This window comes from Malaclemys terrapin, chromosome 8 (assembly GCF_027887155.1).
Source record: "Malaclemys terrapin pileata isolate rMalTer1 chromosome 8, rMalTer1.hap1, whole genome shotgun sequence".
Classification (NCBI taxonomy): domain Eukaryota; kingdom Metazoa; phylum Chordata; order Testudines; family Emydidae; genus Malaclemys; species Malaclemys terrapin.
In genome coordinates, this window is record NC_071512.1 from 107,073,652 (window position 1) to 107,094,269 (window position 20,618).

At 58.3% G+C, this 20,618-nt stretch overlaps 2 protein-coding genes across 3 annotated transcripts; one reads left to right on the forward strand and one right to left on the reverse strand.

Moving 5' to 3' along the window:
• The first annotated feature begins 146 nt into the window (after positions 1-146).
• MUTYH (mutY DNA glycosylase) lies at positions 147-14,942 on the forward strand. 2 transcript variants are annotated; one of them, XM_054038706.1, is made up of 17 exons: positions 147-215; positions 935-1,050; positions 2,475-2,596; positions 3,948-3,987; positions 4,547-4,620; positions 4,800-4,841; positions 4,945-5,016; positions 5,220-5,333; positions 5,744-5,841; positions 6,877-7,021; positions 9,319-9,406; positions 10,022-10,216; positions 12,299-12,444; positions 12,885-13,058; positions 13,320-13,370; positions 13,638-13,917; positions 14,731-14,942. In XM_054038706.1, exons 2-16 carry the CDS (start codon positions 942-944, stop codon positions 13,869-13,871), a joined length of 1,704 nt encoding a protein of 567 aa, XP_053894681.1. In that variant the 5' UTR covers positions 147-215; positions 935-941; the 3' UTR covers positions 13,872-13,917; positions 14,731-14,942. The 2 variants fall into 2 exon arrangements, with proteins under 2 accessions (XP_053894681.1, XP_053894682.1); XM_054038707.1 differs by lacking the exon at positions 147-215 and adding an exon at positions 243-312.
• Positions 14,943-15,807: 865 nt separating this feature from the next.
• HPDL (4-hydroxyphenylpyruvate dioxygenase like) lies at positions 15,808-20,618 on the reverse strand. The gene is made up of 2 exons (XM_054037837.1): positions 20,526-20,618; positions 15,808-18,175 (listed from the first exon to the last, which is right to left on the reverse strand). The coding sequence occupies exon 2, from the start codon at positions 18,145-18,147 to the stop codon at positions 16,900-16,902; it is 1,248 nt and encodes a 415-aa protein (XP_053893812.1). The 5' UTR covers positions 18,148-18,175; positions 20,526-20,618; the 3' UTR covers positions 15,808-16,899.

Consider the following 20,618-nt stretch of genomic DNA (forward strand, 5'->3'; position numbering starts at 1 on the left):
GGCCGGTCTTCTCGGACACGCTGATTGGCTAATAACGCCAGGTCCCGCCTCGTCCCTCGGACAGCTGATAGGCCAGACCTGTAGCGTCCAGTCCCAACAACACGGGCGGGGCTGAGCGCGAGTCTCGCTCTGATTGGCTCCTGCGCGCCCGGGCGCGGGCTCTGATTGGGCCGCGCGAGAGCGAAGCAGGTTCCCGGGAGAGCTGGGCGCGCGGGGTGAGTGCGGGAAGGGAAGGCTCCGCGCGCGCGGCCCCTGCTGCAAGGCGCGCGCTAGGCTGGGGGCGTCGCTCCCCCCTGGCTGCCGGCGTGCGGGGTGCGCGTGGTGTCCGGTTCACACACTCCCCCCCCCCCGGGTGTCCGGTTCACACCCCCCCCTAGGAGGTGCACAGGGTGTCTGGTTCTCACACACACACACACCCCACGAGGTGCACGGGGTGTGTGGTTCACACACCCCTCTCCCCATGAGGTGCACGGGGTGTCCAGTTCTCTCCCCCCACTAGCATGCACGGTGGCAGTGGGAGGCCATGTGGTGTCCAGGGGGGAGGTTGGAGCTCTGGGGGTGGAGGGTTGTTGGAACTGCTCAGGGCATAGGCACCGACTACGTGGGTCCTCCGGGGCTGGAGCACCCGTGGGGAAAAATTAGCGGGTGCTCCGCAGCTAAGCTCCCCCCACCTCTTCCCCGCCTCCTCTCTTGAGTGCACTGCGTTCCTGCTCCTCCTCCTCCCTCCCAGCATTTCTGCCCACCACCAAACAGCTGTTTGGCGGCGTTCTGGGGGGGAGGAGTGGAGGAAGAGGTGGGGTGGGGACTTGGGGAAGGGGGCGGGGTGGGAAGAGGTAGGACGAATGTGGGTTCTTAGGGGAAGGAGTGGAGTGGGGGGGTGAGGGCCCTTGAGGGGGTCACCATAACAGTACCCCATTCACTCTTCTGTCCTCAGCCTGGCGATGAGTAAACTCCGGGCAGCAGCTCGCAGCGGGCGGGGACTCCGGCAGGGTGCCGGGGAAGTGAGGAAATCCTCGAGGAGGTGCAGGGAGAATGTATCATCCCATAAAGGTGAAACGCTTTGGCTACACGGATCTTATTGGGACACTAGAGTGAGGGTGACACCATGACGATAGGCACAGTGTGAACGGCTAGACACGTACCAAACGAGAGCAGGAGTGAGCCTGGGTGCAAATGAGACTCAGGCAAATAAAACCATATTTTGTAAATAAAACCCTGCCCGTCATTGAATAATGTGCAGCCTCAATCTGACCATTGAATACGTTAATTCACGGCTAATCCTAATATCCTGCGCTTGTACAGCACCATTCTCAATGGAGCCCAACTCTCTGGACTCCAACCTGCACCTTAAGTGCCATTCGGTGCTAAAATGGCATTGTGAGGTTCCTCGTTTCTTGTGTCTCAGTAACTGCAGTTCAGCTGTGCTCAGTTTACAAATACATATAAATTTCCTCTAACTGCCAGTCCTGCCAAATCACCTTTGGGATGTGAGAATCAGTCTGAGCTGTTTCTTCCTCATGCGCTAGCAAGGACCAAGATTTCACAAGGTGAGCTTGGTTAACTACTCTGCTGATGTTGTATGAGCTGGATAGATTGCAGCTTCCTCGCACAGAGATGGGTGAGTTCTGCTGGGCTAAGAGCAGTAAAAAGTAGTTGAACGCTTACTTTAGTCACTGAAATCAGAAGACTTGGCTCTGATACACGCAGGGAGTTGACAGTCACGTTTTCAGAGACATATAACATTTGAACCATAAGTTTCTGCTTCTTCCTTTTTTCAACACTGTTTGTTGTTGCACTTCCAAAAATAGACTGGCTGGTTTCTGGTCAGTTTCTCTGCCTCCTTCTTGCTAGACCCATGTTGTTTGTCTCGGCTTCCCCTGACATTGAAATCACTTAGCCAGAAACGTATTTTGGTTAATGCATTCAGCTGAGCACAGAGAACACTTCATAGTCATAGAAATGTGTACTAGTTAAGGGTTGGCATGCTCCAAGTTGTACAAAACACATGGAAAAACAGTCCCTGCCCTGATGAACATACAGTCTATGAGACGACAAGGTGCAATGGGAGACCCAGGTAAGGGTGGTAAATTAGAAGCTTTTTTTTCCCCTCTAATCTGACATGTCTCTCCACTTCTGTAATGTTTAGGAGGGGAAGGCATTTGATGAGGGCCAGTATTTGTGAGTCTGGTAGAAGTGAGGCTTTAGGAGGGAATTTGAGATTGTAGAGGTCTGGCGCACTGGGACCGGATGAATCCTAGAAACAGCTAGTGAAAGCCTTTTGGGGCCACACACCCTTCATGGCCTAGTACAGGCTTGTCAAGGCTATTTTCTATGTTTCTAGTGGTTTGTCCAGTCTGATGGAAAGACCTCCTTTGCTTCAGTAATGAAAGAGCAGCCAAGCCCTACCCTCCCACCCCCTAGTTCCTTTAACCACTTGTCCTGTCTTCTGACTGGCATTTAATGTCTCCTTGCAGGTATGCTTCCTCCAGTGTCTGCGTACCATCTCTTCAGCCACCTGGCAGAAATCGAGGCCTTTCGGAAGAATTTGCTTGCCTGGTACGACAAATGCAAGCGTGACCTTCCCTGGAGGAAATTGGTACGGTAGGAGTGGGTCACCACAATACGTGGTTGGGTTTCCCCCAGTTTAAAAGATGCTGCCGTGATGATCAAAGCACTGTCCTTCCCTATGAACCTGTCAGATTGCATTAAAACTGAAGGGGCATCTAAAATCAGATTGTATCTTTCTCCACTGATGTGGTTTGTTTCCTTCCACTTGGGTCCTACAAGGAAACTAGACCTGTAAGTTTCACCATGCATTTGTAGTCCGTGTCAGCTTTTCATCCTTGGTCCCATCTATTGGGTTTGAGCTTCTGGTGCTGCAGGGAGGTTTTTATTTATCCTCAGCCCCTGACTGTTTGCTTGCCTGTTAGTTTGTATTCCCTTGTTACTGCAGAATGTTCTGTTGTTCCCACTTTGTGCCAGCCCCAGCTCTCACCTCTGTCCTTGCTAAGCTCACAGTGGCAAATGGTGACAGTGCATTTGCCTGTTCCATGGTGGAATGGCTGGTGTGGTCAGAGATGAACTTTCACTGCTGTGCTGAGAATTATGTGGGGCCACCATTGTCCCATTTAAAAATCTCCGGTTCTGGTACCTGTGTGTGGGGTGGGGTGTGGGTGACCTTAGGGAAGGTTTCTCTGTTGGGATTCTAAACTTTCAGGATAAACTTTAGCTGGAGAAGCATCTAAATCCCGCACGCCAAGATCAAGAGAGATTGCAGCCAATTTTGTGTTGGCTTTCAAATGGTCAGACCAAATTCAGCATTAGTGGAAACTTTTGGGGGCCAATCTTTTCTTTAATTAGTATCTAAACTATGCATAGAAAACAGGTAGTTGCTCACCTTTTCTTATTTGCATATGCAAATATATGTTTTGCATGTGTTTATGCAAATGTTTCCTGTGCATCTTAGGCCCCATTGTCTGAAAAAATAGCCCTAGCCCTGACCCTCTAACCTGACCTTCCTAAGAAACTCTGCAAGAACAAAGTGCTTTTCAAGGAAGGTTTTGGATAGAGCTGTTTTCAGGTGGCCAGGAGCAGCTGGAAGCTGCAAATCCCAGCTCTCTTGGGATTCCTATAACTCCTCCATTTTAAGGAGCTCTTCTATCTAAATTGCGTTACACTTACAAATTTTGTCCTCTGCCAGTATTTGAACCAGGGCTCAGATATCAAACACTTCCCAAGAGGAGCTGCTCTTCTGCAAGCTAACTGGTGTCATTCCAAACACTGGTGGCGTCTCACTAGTGCTGAATTTGACTCTCTCTCTTTAGTGCAAATGACCCTATCCGAACAAGGTGTGCATCTCCTGTCCTTTTCCCCATCGCTCCCTGAGCAGAGTCCAGAGCTGAGAACTCTGTCCAGTTCCCTGAAATTCCCTCTGCCTTCTCTTTCAGGCTGCAAGCGAATCCGATACTAACAGAAGAGCGTATGCAGGTGAGACAGAGAGAACACAGGCTGTCTGCTTGGGCTTCTTTTCTCAGGCAGAAGGTTTGTCGCGGCATATCGTCTTTGCCTAGCACTGCAGAGTTGGCAGGGTGCATTGTGGGGGATTGCAGCTTCACTGTGGAGAAAAATACTCCGAACAAATCATGCTGCTCTCCCAAAACCTGGCGCAGCCCCAAACTCCTCTAGACTCTTTCTGAAAGAGGCCAGCAGCGTGGCACTGGCAAGGACCCAGCATCACAGAGACGAAGCTGGACAATGATGGGGCCACCCCCTTAGGCTCAAACGGCCTGGTCTGAGAGATGCAGGAGAGCAGCATGAGAGAAATGGGGAGAAAACTGGTTACCAGTAGAACTTCTGGGCAGTAACTTTGGATACATCAGTGGCCCCAATTCTAAGCCTGCTTCAGGTATAAGGGACTAGTGCAAGCTATGGAAAGCTCTGCTTTCGCCCCAGAGAGACCTTGTGCATAGGAACAGGGCAAGGTGTTGAATTGGGAGGGGGCCTTCCAGTCCCCCACGGTGCTCTCGCTTTTCCTTTGTGCCTGCAGTGTGGGTGTCGGAGATCATGCTCCAGCAGACGCAGGTGGCTACGGTGATTGACTATTACAACAGGTGGATGCAGGTGATTGTCCTTTGTCTCCTCCTCCTGCGCCTGGAGCCCTGAATTTCTGAGCGTGTCTGAAACCTCGGCCATTGCATGTCTTGTCCCCGGCCTGCGGGTCAGCCATGCGTTCGGGTTCGTCGCGCTCTGCAGACCCATCCTGTGCCAGCGAACAAACCTCTGTTTCCTTTGCAATGTAGAAATGGCCGACGCTGCAGGCACTTGCCAAAGCTTCCCTGGAGGTGAGAATCCCACATGGCAGGGGCCTGAAAACGCCCCCATTGAGCTTTAATCCTGGGCCCTTTGCGACTAGTCTTAACCCCTGGCTGTGTGTCTTGGGAACAGGACGTGAATGAGCTGTGGGCAGGACTTGGCTACTACTCGCGAGGGAAGCGGCTGCAGGAAGCCGCACAGAAGGTATCCAGGTGGGGGGGCAGTTGTGGAGGGAGGGGGTATTTCCTTCTCTCCATGCTAGTGCCCGCTGGCTGGTGTGGGGGGAAGCCCAGTGCCATGGCTCTGTCCCCAAGTGCTAGCCAAAAGCTCCGGAGTGGGGCATGGCTGATGTGCCCAGCTCACGTTGGGAGACACCAGGTCCCTACTCAGCTCCCCTCTCCCCTCAGGTGGTTTCCGAGCTGGCAGGTCAGATGCCCGCGACGGCCGAGGAGCTGCAGAGGCTGCTGCCGGGAGTGGGGAGATACACAGCGGGAGCCATCGCCTCCATCTCCTACGGGCAGGTGATGAGACCCGGCGCTGCCTGCGTGCCAGCGTTGCCGCGGGGGTGTCAGGCTGTGCTGTCCTTGGTGCCTCAGCTGATGGGAGGTTTGGGGAACATGCCTCTCCCTGGGGCTGCCGTTAGCAGCTCACGGCCCCTCCTTGCCCCAGGGCAGTTCCAGTGCTACTTGCAGTGTTCCCCCTGCCTCGCTGAAAGCTGGGATCTCCCAGGGGGGTCTGGGCACTGGGAGCCCAGACCAGCTCCAACCCTCCGTGGGGCACCCTCCCAGCAGACTTGCTTGGCCTGGAGATTGCTGATCCCTCCAGTTACCCCTCCCTGGGACCAGCCTGGCCGAATGCCCTCCCCTCCTAGGGGCAGGAGCTCGCATGTGCCCTGAGATGGTGACCGCTGCTCTTCTGTCTCACGGGCCAGGAGACGGGAGTGGTGGACGGGAACGTGATCCGAGTCCTGTGCCGGGTCCGATGCATCGGTGCCGAGACCAGCAGCCCGGCTGTCACCGACAGACTCTGGTAGGGGATTGTTCTCGTCCCAGGAGGCGAGGGTGGGGGAGTTGTAATACAAACGGGAGTAAAGTACACCAGGGTGGCCCGGGGGAATCAGTCACGGGAGGCAGCTTTTCACCTCTGCTTACCACGTCGTTGGGGCAATCGATTGCCTTGCAGACAACAGACAAGCAGTAGCCCAGTGGGCAGGAGGTGGCTCCCTTGTAGGCCCATACAGGGAGTAGGCAGGGATTGGATCAGCCCTGGAGATGAAATCCCCCATCCCACCCCCAGCTGCGTACAGGATCGTCCCTACGGGTGCATGCACCAGCACAGTCCCCTAGGCAGCACTGGAGGCCAGAGCTTACGAAGTACTGTCCAAGCGCCAGCGAGAACGGTCACCGGAGCGGCCGTGTCGCTAAGCAAGGGCTGGGATTCTCGGCCGATCTAAGCAGAGGAGGAACCGGCGTGTGGCGGCTGCAGCTGGCTTTCAGGGCTCACTGGCCACTCGCGTGCTCTCAGGCGCTCGGCACGGCGAGAGGCGCCTTGGAGAGTGTGGGCCTGCGGCCGTGTCTGCTCGGTGCACCAGGGGTTCCCAGCCTTTTCACGGGCTCACTAGGCAATGAGATTGGCTCTACAAGCCAATGCCGGCTGCCTCTAACTGCCATGAAGCTTGGGCTGCTCCCATGGATGGGAACTTGGGGTTTGGAGTTCCCCGATCCCCACTGTCGGAGAGAGCCATCACTGGGAGGAGGCTGCGGGGAGGTCCTGGTCCTGTGACTCTAGTAAGGTAGGAAGAGGGAGCCTAGAGCACTAGTCACACTAGCCCAATGTACTAGAACAGGAGCAAGCCCCAGTGACCGAGAATGGCCCAAGCCCCCTCCGCCCTGGGTCTAGCTGGTCTCAAGGTTCTGAGCCTCTCCCCAGCTGCGGGTAGGGTGAGTGGGTGCCGGTTTGCAGTGGGCTGTTCCTCTTCCCAGCTGATGGGACCTACCCCCAGTGTGTGGTGAGAAATGCTCCTCTGGTAACCAGCCTGCCACTTCTCGCTGCTCTTCGTCGTAGGGATTTGGCCAATGCTCTGGTCGATCCAGCCCGGCCAGGGGACTTTAACCAAGCCATGATGGAGCTGGGAGCTACCGTGTGCACCCCCAGGGCCCCGCTGTGCATGGAGTGTCCTGTGAAGCCCCACTGTAGGGCGCGTTGCCGGGTAGGTATTGTGCTTTCCTGCATTCAGCTCAATCCCAGTAGGTCAGTGGTCTGTATGTAACCCTCACGCCCTTCATAAAAACGTGTGCTACTAGGAGGGGGGGGATCGAGCCCCAAGTCCCATTCCCTGCTTTCCCACTGCCTCCCTCTGGACCCTGAGCAAGTCACTTCCCTGCCTTGGGATTCCCTCTGAGACGGCTTCCCGAGAGCCCACTTCGACTCCAGATTCCATCAGTTGGGGATTTGTATTGGGCGCACAGCAATGTTACGCTGAGCTGAGTGGACTCAAACACCGGGGGGTGGATGCAGGGTACATCCCAGATCCAAAATTACACAGAAACCTTCTTCCTTTATGTGCATTTACATACTGTATCACATTGCATTTCCTCTACATTGCATCACACGTTCTGGGACTGGCTTGGTTACGTGGTAGGAACCAAGCCCTGTAGAGAACGCTCTGTCCATCCATGACTTACTCTTTACTTCAGCGTTACGTTCCAGGGTGATCCTGTATGCTGTGGTTCTTCCCATTGTCAGTGGTTCCCTGCGGGTTCCTCCTTATCGTAGCTAGCACAGACATTCTGTCTCCAGCCTGCTGAGCCATTTACCTCCCTAATCCTGTCTCCCGAGAATGGAGGCCTCATGCATGTCTAATTATGCCAAGCCCGCCTACGCTTTGTAAACTGAAGGTGGTGATCTGGACGGACGGACACACACACACCCCGACAAGCTGCTGCTCTTTGGGTTTTTGGTTTTGGACCTTGGGAACTCGAGAGGGAAGAGCCTGGTGGGGTCATTGAGGCGCATCCCTGGGGCTGGCCCAGAATCCCGACCTGTGATATCGCCAGTGCTGGGTCCAGTCCAGGTTTAAATGACCCGGGCTATTCCTGCCCTTCCTCTGGGCGGGCCGGTTCCACAGGCTGATCAGTCCCAGCGGTGGGAAACCTTCCCTGATAGTGATCCGTGTTTCCAGCTACAGGTTACCTATAAACCATTGGCCCTTAATGTCATAGGTTCATGGGCCAGAAGGTCTGTTTCACTGGATCGTCTAGTCTGAGCTCCTGTCTAGAACAAGCCAGTGAATTTCACCCTGTCAGCCCTGCTCGAGCCCAGCCAGTTGCGTTTGGCTAAAGCGCACTTTTGTCTGAGTGTAGCCAGCTGTTCTGACTACACTCACTGTGTTCAAGAGACCAAACTTAGCCCAACGTATTGTCTGAGGATAAAACGGTGCAATATGGAAAGGAGACGTACGCAGCCTCTTTCCAGGGAGCGGTTTGTATCTCGCAGCACGTTCACCTCGCACAGAAGTGTGCTTCGGAACTGTGCGTTTCAACGAGCGCTAGTTACAGCGTTGCTTGACAAGTTACAAAACTCGACGACACTAAAATCCAGCACACCTTGTTTTGTTCTGTCCTTTTCCTGTCTCTCTTTTGGATGCCACGCTCTAAACCAGCCGTCTTCAGAGCTGCCTGCCCTAGAATATAGAACAAGCATTTCTTGTCTTTGGCAAGTTCTCTGTTAGCTAATGCCAAAGCTGACTTCGGCTTTGCAAAGAGTTATGAGATACTCAGCACGAGTGAACAGAATTGTACCAAGACCGTAATGCATTCGCTTAACATAACTTCCCAACACACACACAAAATGTGTAGTATATTAATGCTGTGTGCATAATACCCAGACTATGCCTAACCTATATGTATTGGCCAGTAGCATCTTTCGGAAAGGCATCCAATCTAGATTTAGAGACATCAGGAGATAGAGAAGCCACCACTTCCCTTGGTAGTTTGTTCCAGTGGTAAATCACCCGCACTGTTAAAAAGCTTGGTTCCCCTCTCCCTGTGGTGTTTACCCCCTTGGATGTATTGGGGTAACCTGTTCACGCGTGGGCTAAGCTCTCTTCTGACTCCTGGCCGCAGTGTCTTTGGGCACCCATGTCTTGTAACGTGTCATCGGGGGGCAGCTTGCGGCTGGTGCCAAATACAACATACGCTGCAGCGTGCTGCCAGGTTTGAAATGGCATAAGAACGGCCACCGTGGGTCAGACCAACGGTCCGTCTAGCCCTGTATCCTGTCTTCCGACAGTGGCTGGTGCCAGGGGCTTCAGAGGGAATGGACAGAACAGGGCAATTTTGAGTGATCCAGCCCCTGTCGTCCAGTCCCAGCCTCTGGCAGTCAGAGGTTTAGGGACACCCAGAGCGTGGGGTTGCATCCCTGGCCCTCTTGGCTAATAGCCATTGCTGGATCTGAGCCTTCCATTGGCAGCTGAGGCCTGTAGCTGGCCCTGTCCTTCCTTTGCAGGTGGAGAAGGAGCTGGAATTCGCCTCCAAGAGGCTGCTGGGAAAAGCCGCCTCCAGTTGCTCCCAGGCGCCTGACATCGAGGAGTGTGGTAGGTGCTGGCCGGGGATCGCCACCTCTTGCCGTGCTCTCGAGGCTTAGCCCTGTGTGGAGAGCACGTCTTGACCCCTTCGCCCCCGGCGAGCTCTGAGTTGGTGGGGAAGCCCCGCCCCGGGGCACAGAGCTGGCGAGAGGCAGCAGCGGGGGCCAGGCGGTGTGCGTGAGCGGTAGGGCTCCTGGCGGACTCCCCTGCTGGCCCATGCAGGTGGAGCGCCCCAGCTCTGCTGGGTTACACTGTGGGGATTAGTGTCACATAGAGGCTAGTTTGGGACGTGGGGGCGGGGACGTGCAGTGACTTACACACAAGGAGGAGACGTTACGGGAGAGCGTCTGTTGCCCCACCTCTAGGGGGTCCCCCCAACACCTCCTTGGGGGGCCTCGTCTGGCTGATCCTGGTCTGAGCTGGTGCCTTCTCGGGAGCCCCGTGGCCAGCCACTGGAAGAGCTGCTCTCGGGGCTGAAATAAATCCATCAGAAGCAGGTGATGGGGACCCTGGGCCTCCTCTCCTCATGCTGTGAGCAGGGCAGAGGTGCAGCCCCCGATCCCCAGGTCTGATGAGGGCCGGTGCAGTGACACGGACTGACCTGGTGCCACGTCTGATTCGCAGCCGCCGCCACCGCAGGGAGCTGCTCCTTGTGCCCCCCTGCCACGGAGCCCTGGGACAGCAGCCTCGGCGTGGCCAACTTCCCCAGGAGAGCCGCCAAGAAGCAGCCCCGGGCGGAGCGGACGGCCACGTGTGTGCTGGAGAGGAGAGGCCCCCGGGGAGAACCAGAGTACCTGATCGTGCAGAGACCCAGCTCCGGTAACTCGCAGCTCGGGTGTGCGCCAGGGTGGGGATGGAAAGGGAAGCGTTGGTGTCTGGGAACGGAAGGATCGCTGCCCCGAGGGACTGGGCATGCTGGGGGGCAGGGCTCACTCATCCCAGGGGGCCGGTGAGAGAAAAAGCCCCTCACTGCTGTCTGACCTCGACAGGCATCAAACACCCACAGCCAGCCCTCCTTGGCTAGCAGGAGGCCGGGGGGGGAGGGGGACATGGGAAGGATCCCTGCGGGGAGACCCCCGCCAGGGGCTCTGGCTGGATTAGAGAGGTGAGCATCTGAAAAAAACAGAAAAAAATGGTTCTTTCGCCAGACCCGATATGGAAAAATTGGAAAGAAGCTGGTTAGATGAAGTGTTTGCTCTGAGTGACCAGGGACAGGGTTACGAGGGTGCTGCTCTTCGGTACTTCTAAACGCTCTCAAATAATAACCAATAAGTATTTAACGTGGCCACATGAGGTTCTTTATCAACGTGATCAGGACAGATCTTTTTCCACACTGCTCGTGAGCCCAGAGAACAGAACCTTCCTTTTGGTTTACAACAAGACTGCCGTGTTCTGTGCTCGGTATTTTATACAGTAACAGCTGTTTTATCCAGCCCTTCGCCAGCCGGAAACCTCTAGAAACCAGCATTTCTGATCGCCATTAAAATGTCGGTTTATAGTCCGGTTGCTGCGGGGCCAGCAGGGGGCTGGGGCGCGGGAGGGGGTTTGGGTGCGGGAGGATCCAGGGGCCACTCACCTCAGGCGGCTCCCTGCAAGCGGTGACCTGTCCCAGCTGCTCCTAGGCGGAGGCGCGATCAGGTGGCTCTGCCTGTTACCACTGCCCCCGCCCCAAGCGCTAGCAGCGCAGCATCCATTGGCTGGGAACCGTGGCCAATGGGAGCTCCTGGGGCGGAGGCAGCGCACAGAGTCGCTTGTGGGGAGCCGCCTGAGGTGAGCAGCCCCCGAATCTGGCCCCCTGCACTCCCTCCCGCTGCCCCGAGCCCCCTCCAGACCCCAAACTCCCTCCCAGAGCCCACGCCCCACACTCCAACCCCCTCCCTCTTAGTTAACCGGCATTTTTCACTTACCGGTACCCCCTTCCCCCAACATGCCGGATAAAGCAACTTTTACTGTGTGTTTTTTTCCCATTTGCCAACAGGCGAAAAACAAAACATGTAAGTACCTTCATGTGCAGCTACAGTCAGTCCCCAATGCTAGGTATATTTGTCATTGTTATTTGAATCAAAACTAAAGAAGTTATACTTATTTATTTCATAAACATCTCAAACAGGACTTTCTCGTGTGCTAACTAAATTGTACGTAATACATTTCGCATTCTTGAAGAAGTAAATAAAGCTTAGTTTTGATAATCAAATAACTACTTCAGATCCTTTCCTCCCCACCCCCCAAGTTTCCACTTTTTTCCACCCCTCTCCCCAATGGCTTTTTTCCCCCGTGACTTCAAAATTTCCAGAAATTGTCCATCCCCAGTCTGGATACAGCAGCGGAGGTGCAGGGCCCGAAGGTGCAGCCGGTATGTCAGTAATGATCCTGGCTGCAGAGCAGGAGGGGTGATCAATGGTCACGGGCGCCCCAAATCCAGCCACTGGCGCAGGACAGCTCCCCTGTGCCTTGGGCTGTCTTGGGGGCTCCTTGCACCCATCTTCCTGGGCCTGACCCTGCTGCCTCTTCTCCTCTCACTTCTTGCCTGCTTGGCAGAGACTTTACAATGGCGGTTTAGCCTCCAGGATCGACCGCGTGAGCCCTGTGCCTGGTCTGAGCAATACCCGCAGGCATCTGGAGCGCTCGTGTTGCAATTGACACGGGGGGGAGGTAATCAGAGGGACGTGATCTTGAAGGGACAATATCCCGCAGCCAGCTAGGGCAGGAAATGCTTGGACAGGCCAGTCAAGATGCGCTCTGTCCCAAGAGGCTTTTCCTAGCCCTGACCCTGGCCTGTGAGCAGAGGAACGTCGGGCCCTGGCTGTGGTGGGAACCAGCTGCCGCCCACAGTGCCCTTTGGAGATGGAAATCTGGCTGTGCCAAACGTGGCCTGGCTGCCCATTCCTTGCTCTCTCCCAGGCTTGCTGGCGGGGCTCTGGGAGTTTCCCAGCCTGGCCTTGGGGCCAGGGCTGAAGGACAAGCAGCAGAGGGAGGCGCTGTTGGCTCATGTTCAGGCCTGGGCAGGAGAAGCCGTGGCCAGAGGACGCCTGCGGCATGTCGGAGAGGTAAACGAGGCCACGCGTCCGTCCTGGGGCGGGTAAAGGGTTCATGGCGAGTGGGGGAGCTGATGGGAGCGCAGACCGGCCCTGGCGTAGGTCCAGAGCATTGGGGCCGGATGGGGAGGAGCTGTGGTGCCGGGCTCTGAAGCGAGTCCTCCGCCTGCAGCCAGGAAGCTGGTGCCCAAGATGTGACGGCTGAGGGCCAGGAGGCCAGGGAGTGGCGCTAGGGAGTGGCAGAGCAGAGGGTCCCTGGTGCCATCGCCTGGTTGGTTGTTCTCCTTTGCTCCTCCCTTATAACCCCATTACAGCCCCGCCCCAGCCACCGTCACCCTGTCGCTGAGTGTGGACGGCGCTCGGCTCGCTTGCGGTGCAGCCAGAGGGGGGCGCCGCTGAGCAGCGAGTGCTTCCCCCACCTGGGGCTGCAGATCTTTTCCTCTGCATTCCAGGTTGGCCACGTCTTCTCCCACATTCACCAGACGTACGTGGTCTATTCGCTGCTCCTGGGTGGGGACCCCGAGGCAGCCTCGGGCGGGCGGGACGAGGAGCTGGAGCGGCCAGCGTTCCGGTGGGTGACGCAGGCTGAGTTCCAGAAATCGGCCGTCTCCACTGCTATGAAGAAGGTACTCGACCCCACCCCGCACCCCCCGATCCCTGGGAGTGGGGGGAGGGGCTCAGCCCTGTGCATTCCCCATGGGGCTCCTGGGAGTGTGGGGGGAGAGAGCTAAGCTTTGGGATTGCTGGGAGGGAGGGGGGCTCAGCCCTGCACATGCCCTGCCCCCCACTAGGGTCACGTGAAAGGGGGCCAGGGGCCAGCCTGGCACAACCCCTTGGAGCTGTGGGAAGGGGCCTGTGGCGCTCCCTCTCTCTTGTGCTTCCCCTAGGTCTGGAAGGCGTGCGAGCGGCAGAGCTGCGAGGAGAGGGGGCCTGGCCAGGTGAGTGCGTCTGCGCCGCGTCTGCCAGGGGGCAGCTGAAGCCGTCCGGGCCGGCCCCGGAGCCCGCAGCTCCCCATCCTGCAGGACAGGCTTCCCCGTGATGCTGTGCCTCCTCCCTGGCTGGGAGGGGCTGTTGCTGGGGTGGGGTCAGACTCCGGCCCCCCCAGGCTTTGTCCTCCTCTGGGGCTGTCGGCTGGGGGCCCCCCTCCATCCTTGCCGGGCTCCCCGGGCCAATGGCAGTCGCCCCATGTGTCTCCGTCCCTGTAGGGCTGCAAGCGGAAACGGGGCGCCGATCCCTCGCGCGCTGGCCAGCAGAAACGGGGCGCCGATCCCTCGCGCGCTGGCCAGCAGAAACGGGGCGCTGATCCCTCGCGCGCTGGCCAGCAGAAACGGGGCGCTGATCCCTTGCGCGCCGGCCAGCGGAAGGTGGAAGCAGACGGCAGCCTTCCCCCGAGGCAGCTCTCCCTCGACGCCTTTCTCAAGGCCCCCGCTGGGGAATGACCGCAGCCTCCTGCTCCGACCGGACCCGCTCGGACCGCACCCAACGGTGAGGCCCGTCTGGAGGGGATGGAGGCTCCATACTCTGCGTTGCTTGGGCTGTTGCGTCCCCCCCAGCCAGCTGGCAGCTCCACCAGGCCTGCCGTGCCTGGCACCTGGCTGGGGCAACACCAAGTCACGTGGACTCAGCCCAGTGTTATACGAGGCCCCCCACGGTCCGTTGTTCCCTGCACGGCTTTCCTGCAGCCAGCCCCCTGCTCTCTCTGGGGCTCCCCCTGCAGAGGGACCCCCTCTAGTGCAGGCTCGCTGGTGTTACAGCAATCCCCACAGGCCACTTCCCTTCCCTGGGAGGCTCCCGCCTTGCAGAGCCCCTAGCAGCCACACGGCAGTGGGGACGTGGAGTGGAGTGAGGAACCTGCGCCTACCCGGTGCGGTCTCGCTGCACTACGCGGGGAGTTATAGGGAACGTCCTGCCGGCGTGACAGCCTGGGGCCTGGACTTCTCTGCTCATCCCCAGGGCGGGGACAGCATGGGGGTCTGACTGTGTCTGAACCCTGCAGACGCATGTCCATTGAGAAGTGGGACTGGGCTGGCTCGAGCCAGCAGCAGGTGAATGTCTCTCCGCCCAAGGCGCGATGCGTTATTCCCTCTCTGGACGAGATCTGGGAGCCCCGCTGCAGCCAGGGGACAGTTCTGTCCAGTCAGGGCGTCCCAGCCTTCTGGCAGCGTTCGTGGAGCTGGGTTGCCCGTCCAGGGGTGAGGGAAGCCGACACTCCCACCGTCTTCTGAGTAATGGGGGGATCCGGGGCTCTAGCTGCAGGACAAAGTGGAACTGAACGAAGTGCAACTACTGTATTTCCAGCATTGCCCAGCTCCTCCCAGCAGCCTCGTCCCGCTGCTCCTGGAACACGGAGGGTCCCGAGACCCAGCGGACCCGGAGGGTGACGTCGGATGCTGTGTTAGGCCGCGGGGCGGTTTGCTGCTGGCCCTGCCTTGTACGCCGGCTCCTTTTCCGCCTGCTTTTACTCACTCACAGCTGAGGTTTTAATAAATCTGAACTTTTTCTACAAGCTTTTAAAAGTGGATTTTGGCTCCATTTCATTGTAGCCACCTGAAAACACGCTCCGGCCGCGCCGCGAAAGGGGATGCGAATGGCACGAAGGGCCTGGCCCCAGCTGCCAGGCAGAGGTCACTGGGCAACCGCTGGAGCTATGGTGCAGGACATGTGGCATCTGCTGTGAGCAGTGGGGAAGGAGCTTTGTGTGCCCTGAGTGCCACACGATCACCCAGCGGCTCCATCCCACCCATGGGCAGCCTGGCAGTGCCCCTTGAGCAGCCTGCCTAGTGTGGAGCGGATCAGCAAAAACCGACCTGCGGTGGCACCCACTGGCAAACGGCAGAACTGCAGGAATTCTCTGCTGAACGCATTTAACTCAAACCGGGCAACGTTTTGGGGCCAAATGGTTTCCTCACCAAAAAAAGCCGTGTGGGTCGACCTGATCTGCTTTGGAAGTGGGTCAAGCTGAATCAGCGTATCCAGGCAGAGAGCTAGGCCTTAGTCCAGTCAATTTCCTGTCTAGACAAGTCCCTCAGTGAAACCCCCAGTCCCCCTCCCTGGGGGCTGTTAACGTGAGCACCTCTGCTGGTCCGCTGTGGGGGTGTAGCAGAGGTGGACTGGGTGGGAGCTGAGACTGACATCAAAGAGATCTGCATAGGGCACCAGCAGCACCCCTGGGGACCCCCAGAAATGAACTCGGTGCTCAGACGCAGTGTGAACTCCGTGGCAATCCCTGCCAAGCCGGCGGGCCGCCCTCTCCCACGCTAGCCCCAGGGTGTCCTTCAGCCGCAGCCCCTCGGTGGCGCATTGCAGGGCCCTGCACTGGAGCTGAGCAGCGCAGACCTGGCTCTTTGCAGAAGCAACAGGACACGGAACAGGAAAATCAGTTCTCAGTTTAATGACTAAATTCAAGTGAACAATACGACACTCGCCCCGTAAGCGAGAATCCACTCGCGGCAGGAGCGTGAGCGAAACCCAGCCTGGGGGAGATTCTTGTAAACCGAACCGAAAACCATGAACGGAACAAGAACGTGGGAACAGTTCATTCACGAGGGGCACGGGGAGGTGAGTGCCTGTGGCATTAACTGCCTGGCTGCAGGGAGAGCCCACGCGCCGGCCCCGGTGAGGACGCCCCACTCGCGCGCCCGGCCCGGGGCGTGCGGGGAAAGGGAGAGGATTCCTAGCCAGCTGCCTTGGGAGAGCGAAATCCCTGCGGAGCCACTCGGTGCAAAGTGAGAAGGGCCAAGGGGAGCGAGTGGGGAGGGGGAACTGTCCTGCCCTGGAGGGGAAGAGGGTGGAGCAGACAGGACGTGGGCTCTCCAGCAGCCAGCCCCTCACAGCGAAGGGTTACAGACATGAATAGTGCTGAGATCAATGCAGAGCCAGTTCTCAGGCCAGCCGGGATATCTGCTCTCAGGGATGCCCCCCCCCCGGTCATTCCCATTTGACTCTGCTACCCGCGCTGCCAAATGGCTGCCACCTTCCACCCCGGGGATCCCCACACGATCCCTAAATCCGCCCATAGAGCTTGTGGGGTCCAAAGCTGCAGGCTGAACGTTGGCCGTAAATCCAGCTCCTGGCCCAGGGAGCAGGAACTCAGAATTAGCCAATCCAGCCGCGCCGGGGCGAGGGTTAGCAGAGCGGGGCTGGGGGAGGGGGCAGGGTTTGTCTCTGGGGTGGGAACTACCCCATGAATCCCACCCATCAAGGCAGACGGCGCGTCCCAGGGAGCTTTTAAGTAGCTTTCAACTTCCCCGTCTCTGACCGAACAGCTGGTCTGGCTCTGCCTCATCCCTCCCTCCCGCCTGGGCAGGGCCATCACCTGGGGATGGAGCGCTGCGGCCACCACTAGTCCTTCAGTGCAGCTCGCCAGGCAGCCAGCCGTTGGCCTCCCGTTGTTCCCCAACAGGCGAGGATGGCCCCGCCATGTGACAGCCCACCGGGGAGAAGGCGAGGCAGCCGGGAGGGGCTTCTCTACTTCTGCTTGTCCAGATAGGCCTGCACGGATTTCCACAGGGCCCGGATGTTGCCCTCCCCGAAGCCTGCAGCCCCCCGACGCTCAATCAGCTCCAGGAAGAAGGTCTCCTCAGGGAAGATGGGCTTGGTGAAGATTTGCATCAGGTACCTCCGCTGGTGCGGGCTGGAGCCCCTGCCACCTCCCTCCCTGTCCTCAGCCAGCTCGGCGTCCAGCAGGATGCCGTGCTGAGAGAGGAGCCGGGGGTCCAGCCCAGCTGCCCGGATCTCCTCTGCTTTGCCCGCCTCGCTGTAGTAGGCCTGGGGGGGCTCGACGAACCGCACGCCGGCCTGTGCCAGGGCCCGGGCCGTGGAGACGATGTCCCTGGTGTAGAGCCCGACGTGCTGGATCCCAGCTCCGCCGTGCTGCTCCAGGAAGGCGTCCACCTGGTTCTTCCCTGGCTCTGGCAGGGACTCGGCCAGGACGAACTTGCAGTCGTCTGCCAGTCCCGGCTCGCTGCCCTTCCCGTACTGCATGGCGGTGAGCCGCAGTCCCACGCCATGCCCGCGGATCCGGTAGCCCTCAGCCGCGTCCTCCTGCCTGTTCACGATGAAGCGCTGGAAGCCGAAGCAGTGCTGGTACCAGTCCAGCACGGCCCGGGTACTGCCCCGCGAACAGGCGTAGGTAACGTGGTCGAAGTGCGTGGCCTCGGCCGGGTCCTGCGGCCCCTCGGGGACGTCCCCCACGGTGCGGAAGCCAGGCAGGAAGGCCCCCTGGTAGCGGGAGCGATCCAGCAGGGTGTGGCTGACGTTCCCCACGACGGATCTCACCACGCAGTAGGTGACGGAGCCGCCGTCGTCTGTCACGTCAGTGGGCGGGATCGCCAGGGGGCAGCCCCGCTCCTGGAGGCGTCGGGAGATGCTGCATACGTCCTGCACCTCGAAGCACACGTTGGAGGCCGTGCCCACGAGGTGTGAGGAACCGATGTCGTAGAGGAATTCCTCGTCGCTGTGGCCCAGCAGGGGCCGCTGAGCCAGTGCGGGCTGCGTGGGGTCGAACGGGAACACGTGGGCCGGGGGGGCCTCCCCCAGTCTCTCATTGACGAGGAAGACAGCGGCTCCTTTGCGGAGAGCCAGCTGCCGGGCGCACGCCGTCACCCGCTCCGCAAACAGGTGAAAGCGGAACTTGCCTACCAGGTCGCTGACCAAGCCCGTCCCGGCGGGGACATGGAAGGCGATGTGGGACAGCCGGCTCAGAGAGGCAGCCATGACGCAGCGGGGTCAGACCCGCTAAGCTCTGCGAGAGAGAGAGAGAGAGAGAGAGAGAGACTAGAGCAGATATCCCAGCACCCAGGAGGGAGCGAATCAGTCCCCATTGCGCTGTATGGCCCGTGCTCTCTGCCGCCCCCTGCTGGGGTCAGAATCAGCCCCCATTGCGCTGTATGGCCCGTGCTCTCTGCCGCCCCCTGCTGGGGTCAGAATCAGCCCCCATTACGCTGTATGGCCCATGCTCTCTGCCGCCCCCTGCTGGGGTCAGAATCAACCCCCATTGCGCTGTATGGCCCGTGCTCTCTGCCGCCCCCTGCTGGGGTCAGAATCAACCCCCATTGCGCTGTATGGCCCAGTGCTCTCTACTCCCCCCTGCTGGGGTCAGAATCAACCCCCATTGCGCTGTATGGCCCGTGCTCTCTGCCGCCCCCTGCTGGGGTCAGACTCAACCCCCATTGCGCTGTATGGCCCAGCGCTCTCTGCTGTTCCCTGCTAGGCAGAGATTCAACCCCCCATTGCACTGTATGGCCCGTGCTCTCTGCTGCCCCCTGCTGGGGTCAGACTCAGCCCCCATTGTGCTGTATGGCCCGTGCTCTCTGCTGCCCCCTGCTGGGGACAGAATCAACCCCCATTGCGCTGTATGGCCCGTGCTCTCTGCCGCCCCCTGCTGGGGACAGAATCAACCCCCCATTGTGCTCTATGGCCCGTGCTCTCTGCTGGGGACAGAATCAGCCCCCAATGTTTTTCAGGGCCCCCCCCTCAATGCCAATTACTGTGGGGGAAGCTGACATCTTGCCCGCTGCACAGAAGCTGCCAGTATTAATGTCATAGGACGGAGAGGCACAAAATCTAAGCCCTCGTCTACACTACAGAGTCAGGTCGACGTAAGGCTGCAGCCGATGTAAGTCCCCCACTACCCCGACCTAGCCCCTCCCTCCTTCCCCCCCGCAAGAGGCACAGCGCTTAGGTGGGTGTAGCTAGGGCGGCACAGTGTCCGTGTTGACACGGTGTTGTTTACATCGCCTGTCAGCACCACGCGGAGCTTGCAGCTGTGAACCCCGCTGACAGGCACGGACAGCCCGGGCTCTGGGCTCCTCACGGCGGCGTCAGTGCCCGGCAGCAGGGCGCCAGCTGTGAGCCCCCACACACTGCCCCACTTCAGTTGACGCAAGCACTCCTGATGAGGACGCGCACCATCGGCAGAAGGAGTGTCGTGTGGACATGGGGGACACCACTGCGCTCCAGGGCCTCTTCCAACCTCACAGCAGCTTCAAACCCACTAGCACAGCGGTTTTCAACCTTTTCCTTTGCGGACCCCTACAAAATTTCGACTGGAGGTGCAGACCCCGTTGAAAATCTTAGACACGGTCTGCGGACCCCCCGGGGCTCCAGGAACCACCGATTGGGAAAACATCACACGTGACTAAATGTTACCAGTGTGGGGCCTCTGACTCACAGCGGAGCACGTCTGATTCTGCCCAGCAGAGAGCAGCGCTATTCCCACACACCAGCTAGCAAGAGAGCTAATGCCATCGTCATCTGAAATATAAAACTAATAATAAACAGCAGGGACTGTCTCTGACTCTACATTCTACGGCGTCCGGCCCAATTATTCATCTGGAGTATGGTAGGACCTAACAGCCTCAGCCACGGACCACAATGGGGCCTAGATTTCAGATGTAGCCTCTAGTAGCAACCACACTACAAATCATAATAAAATCCCAACTTTTCCCCCTCTGCTTCCCTCCCAGTGCATTTTGTCTTTCCAGCGTCTCCTGCTTCGAGAGGAGACGCTGGGGCGAGGCACTGTCTGTCTAGGGCAGTGGTTTTCAACCTTTTTTCAGTTGCAGACCCCTAGAAAACTTTGACTGGAGATGTGGCCCACTTTGGAAATCTTAGCTACAGTCTGCGGACCCCCAGGGGTCCATGAACCACCGTCCTAGTGCGTCTCGCACAGCTCCAATGACAATATCAATCCGTAACGGACACTGATTCATCCAACTTCACCAAGTTTCCTTTATCCTGCTTCCTTGGGTCAATGAAATCAACACTGATTCCTAGGGTGACCAGACAGCAAGTGTGAAAAATCAGGATGGGGATGGGGGGTAATAGGAGCCTATATAAGGAAAAGACCCCAAAATTGGGACTGTCCCTATAAAATCGGGACATCTGGTCACTCTACTGATTCCCTCCAGGTTTGGGGCCTGGGGTCTTTACGTTACAGTGCCTTTGATCGGACTGGCTCCTCCACCCCTCCTGAGTGACCTCCACACCGGCTGGTCCTGCTCAGAGCTCATTCATTGCAAAGCCAGGATCTGTGCAGGTCTCTCGCCTGACCCGCTCAGCATCCGTTACCCACAAACCCTGTGCTGCCTCACCTGCGATGATCGCTGCTGTCCTGCCCCGCTGCCTAGGCGAGGGCCAGCACCCACATGGCACCCCCAGCCATGCGCTCCAGGCAGACAGCAAAG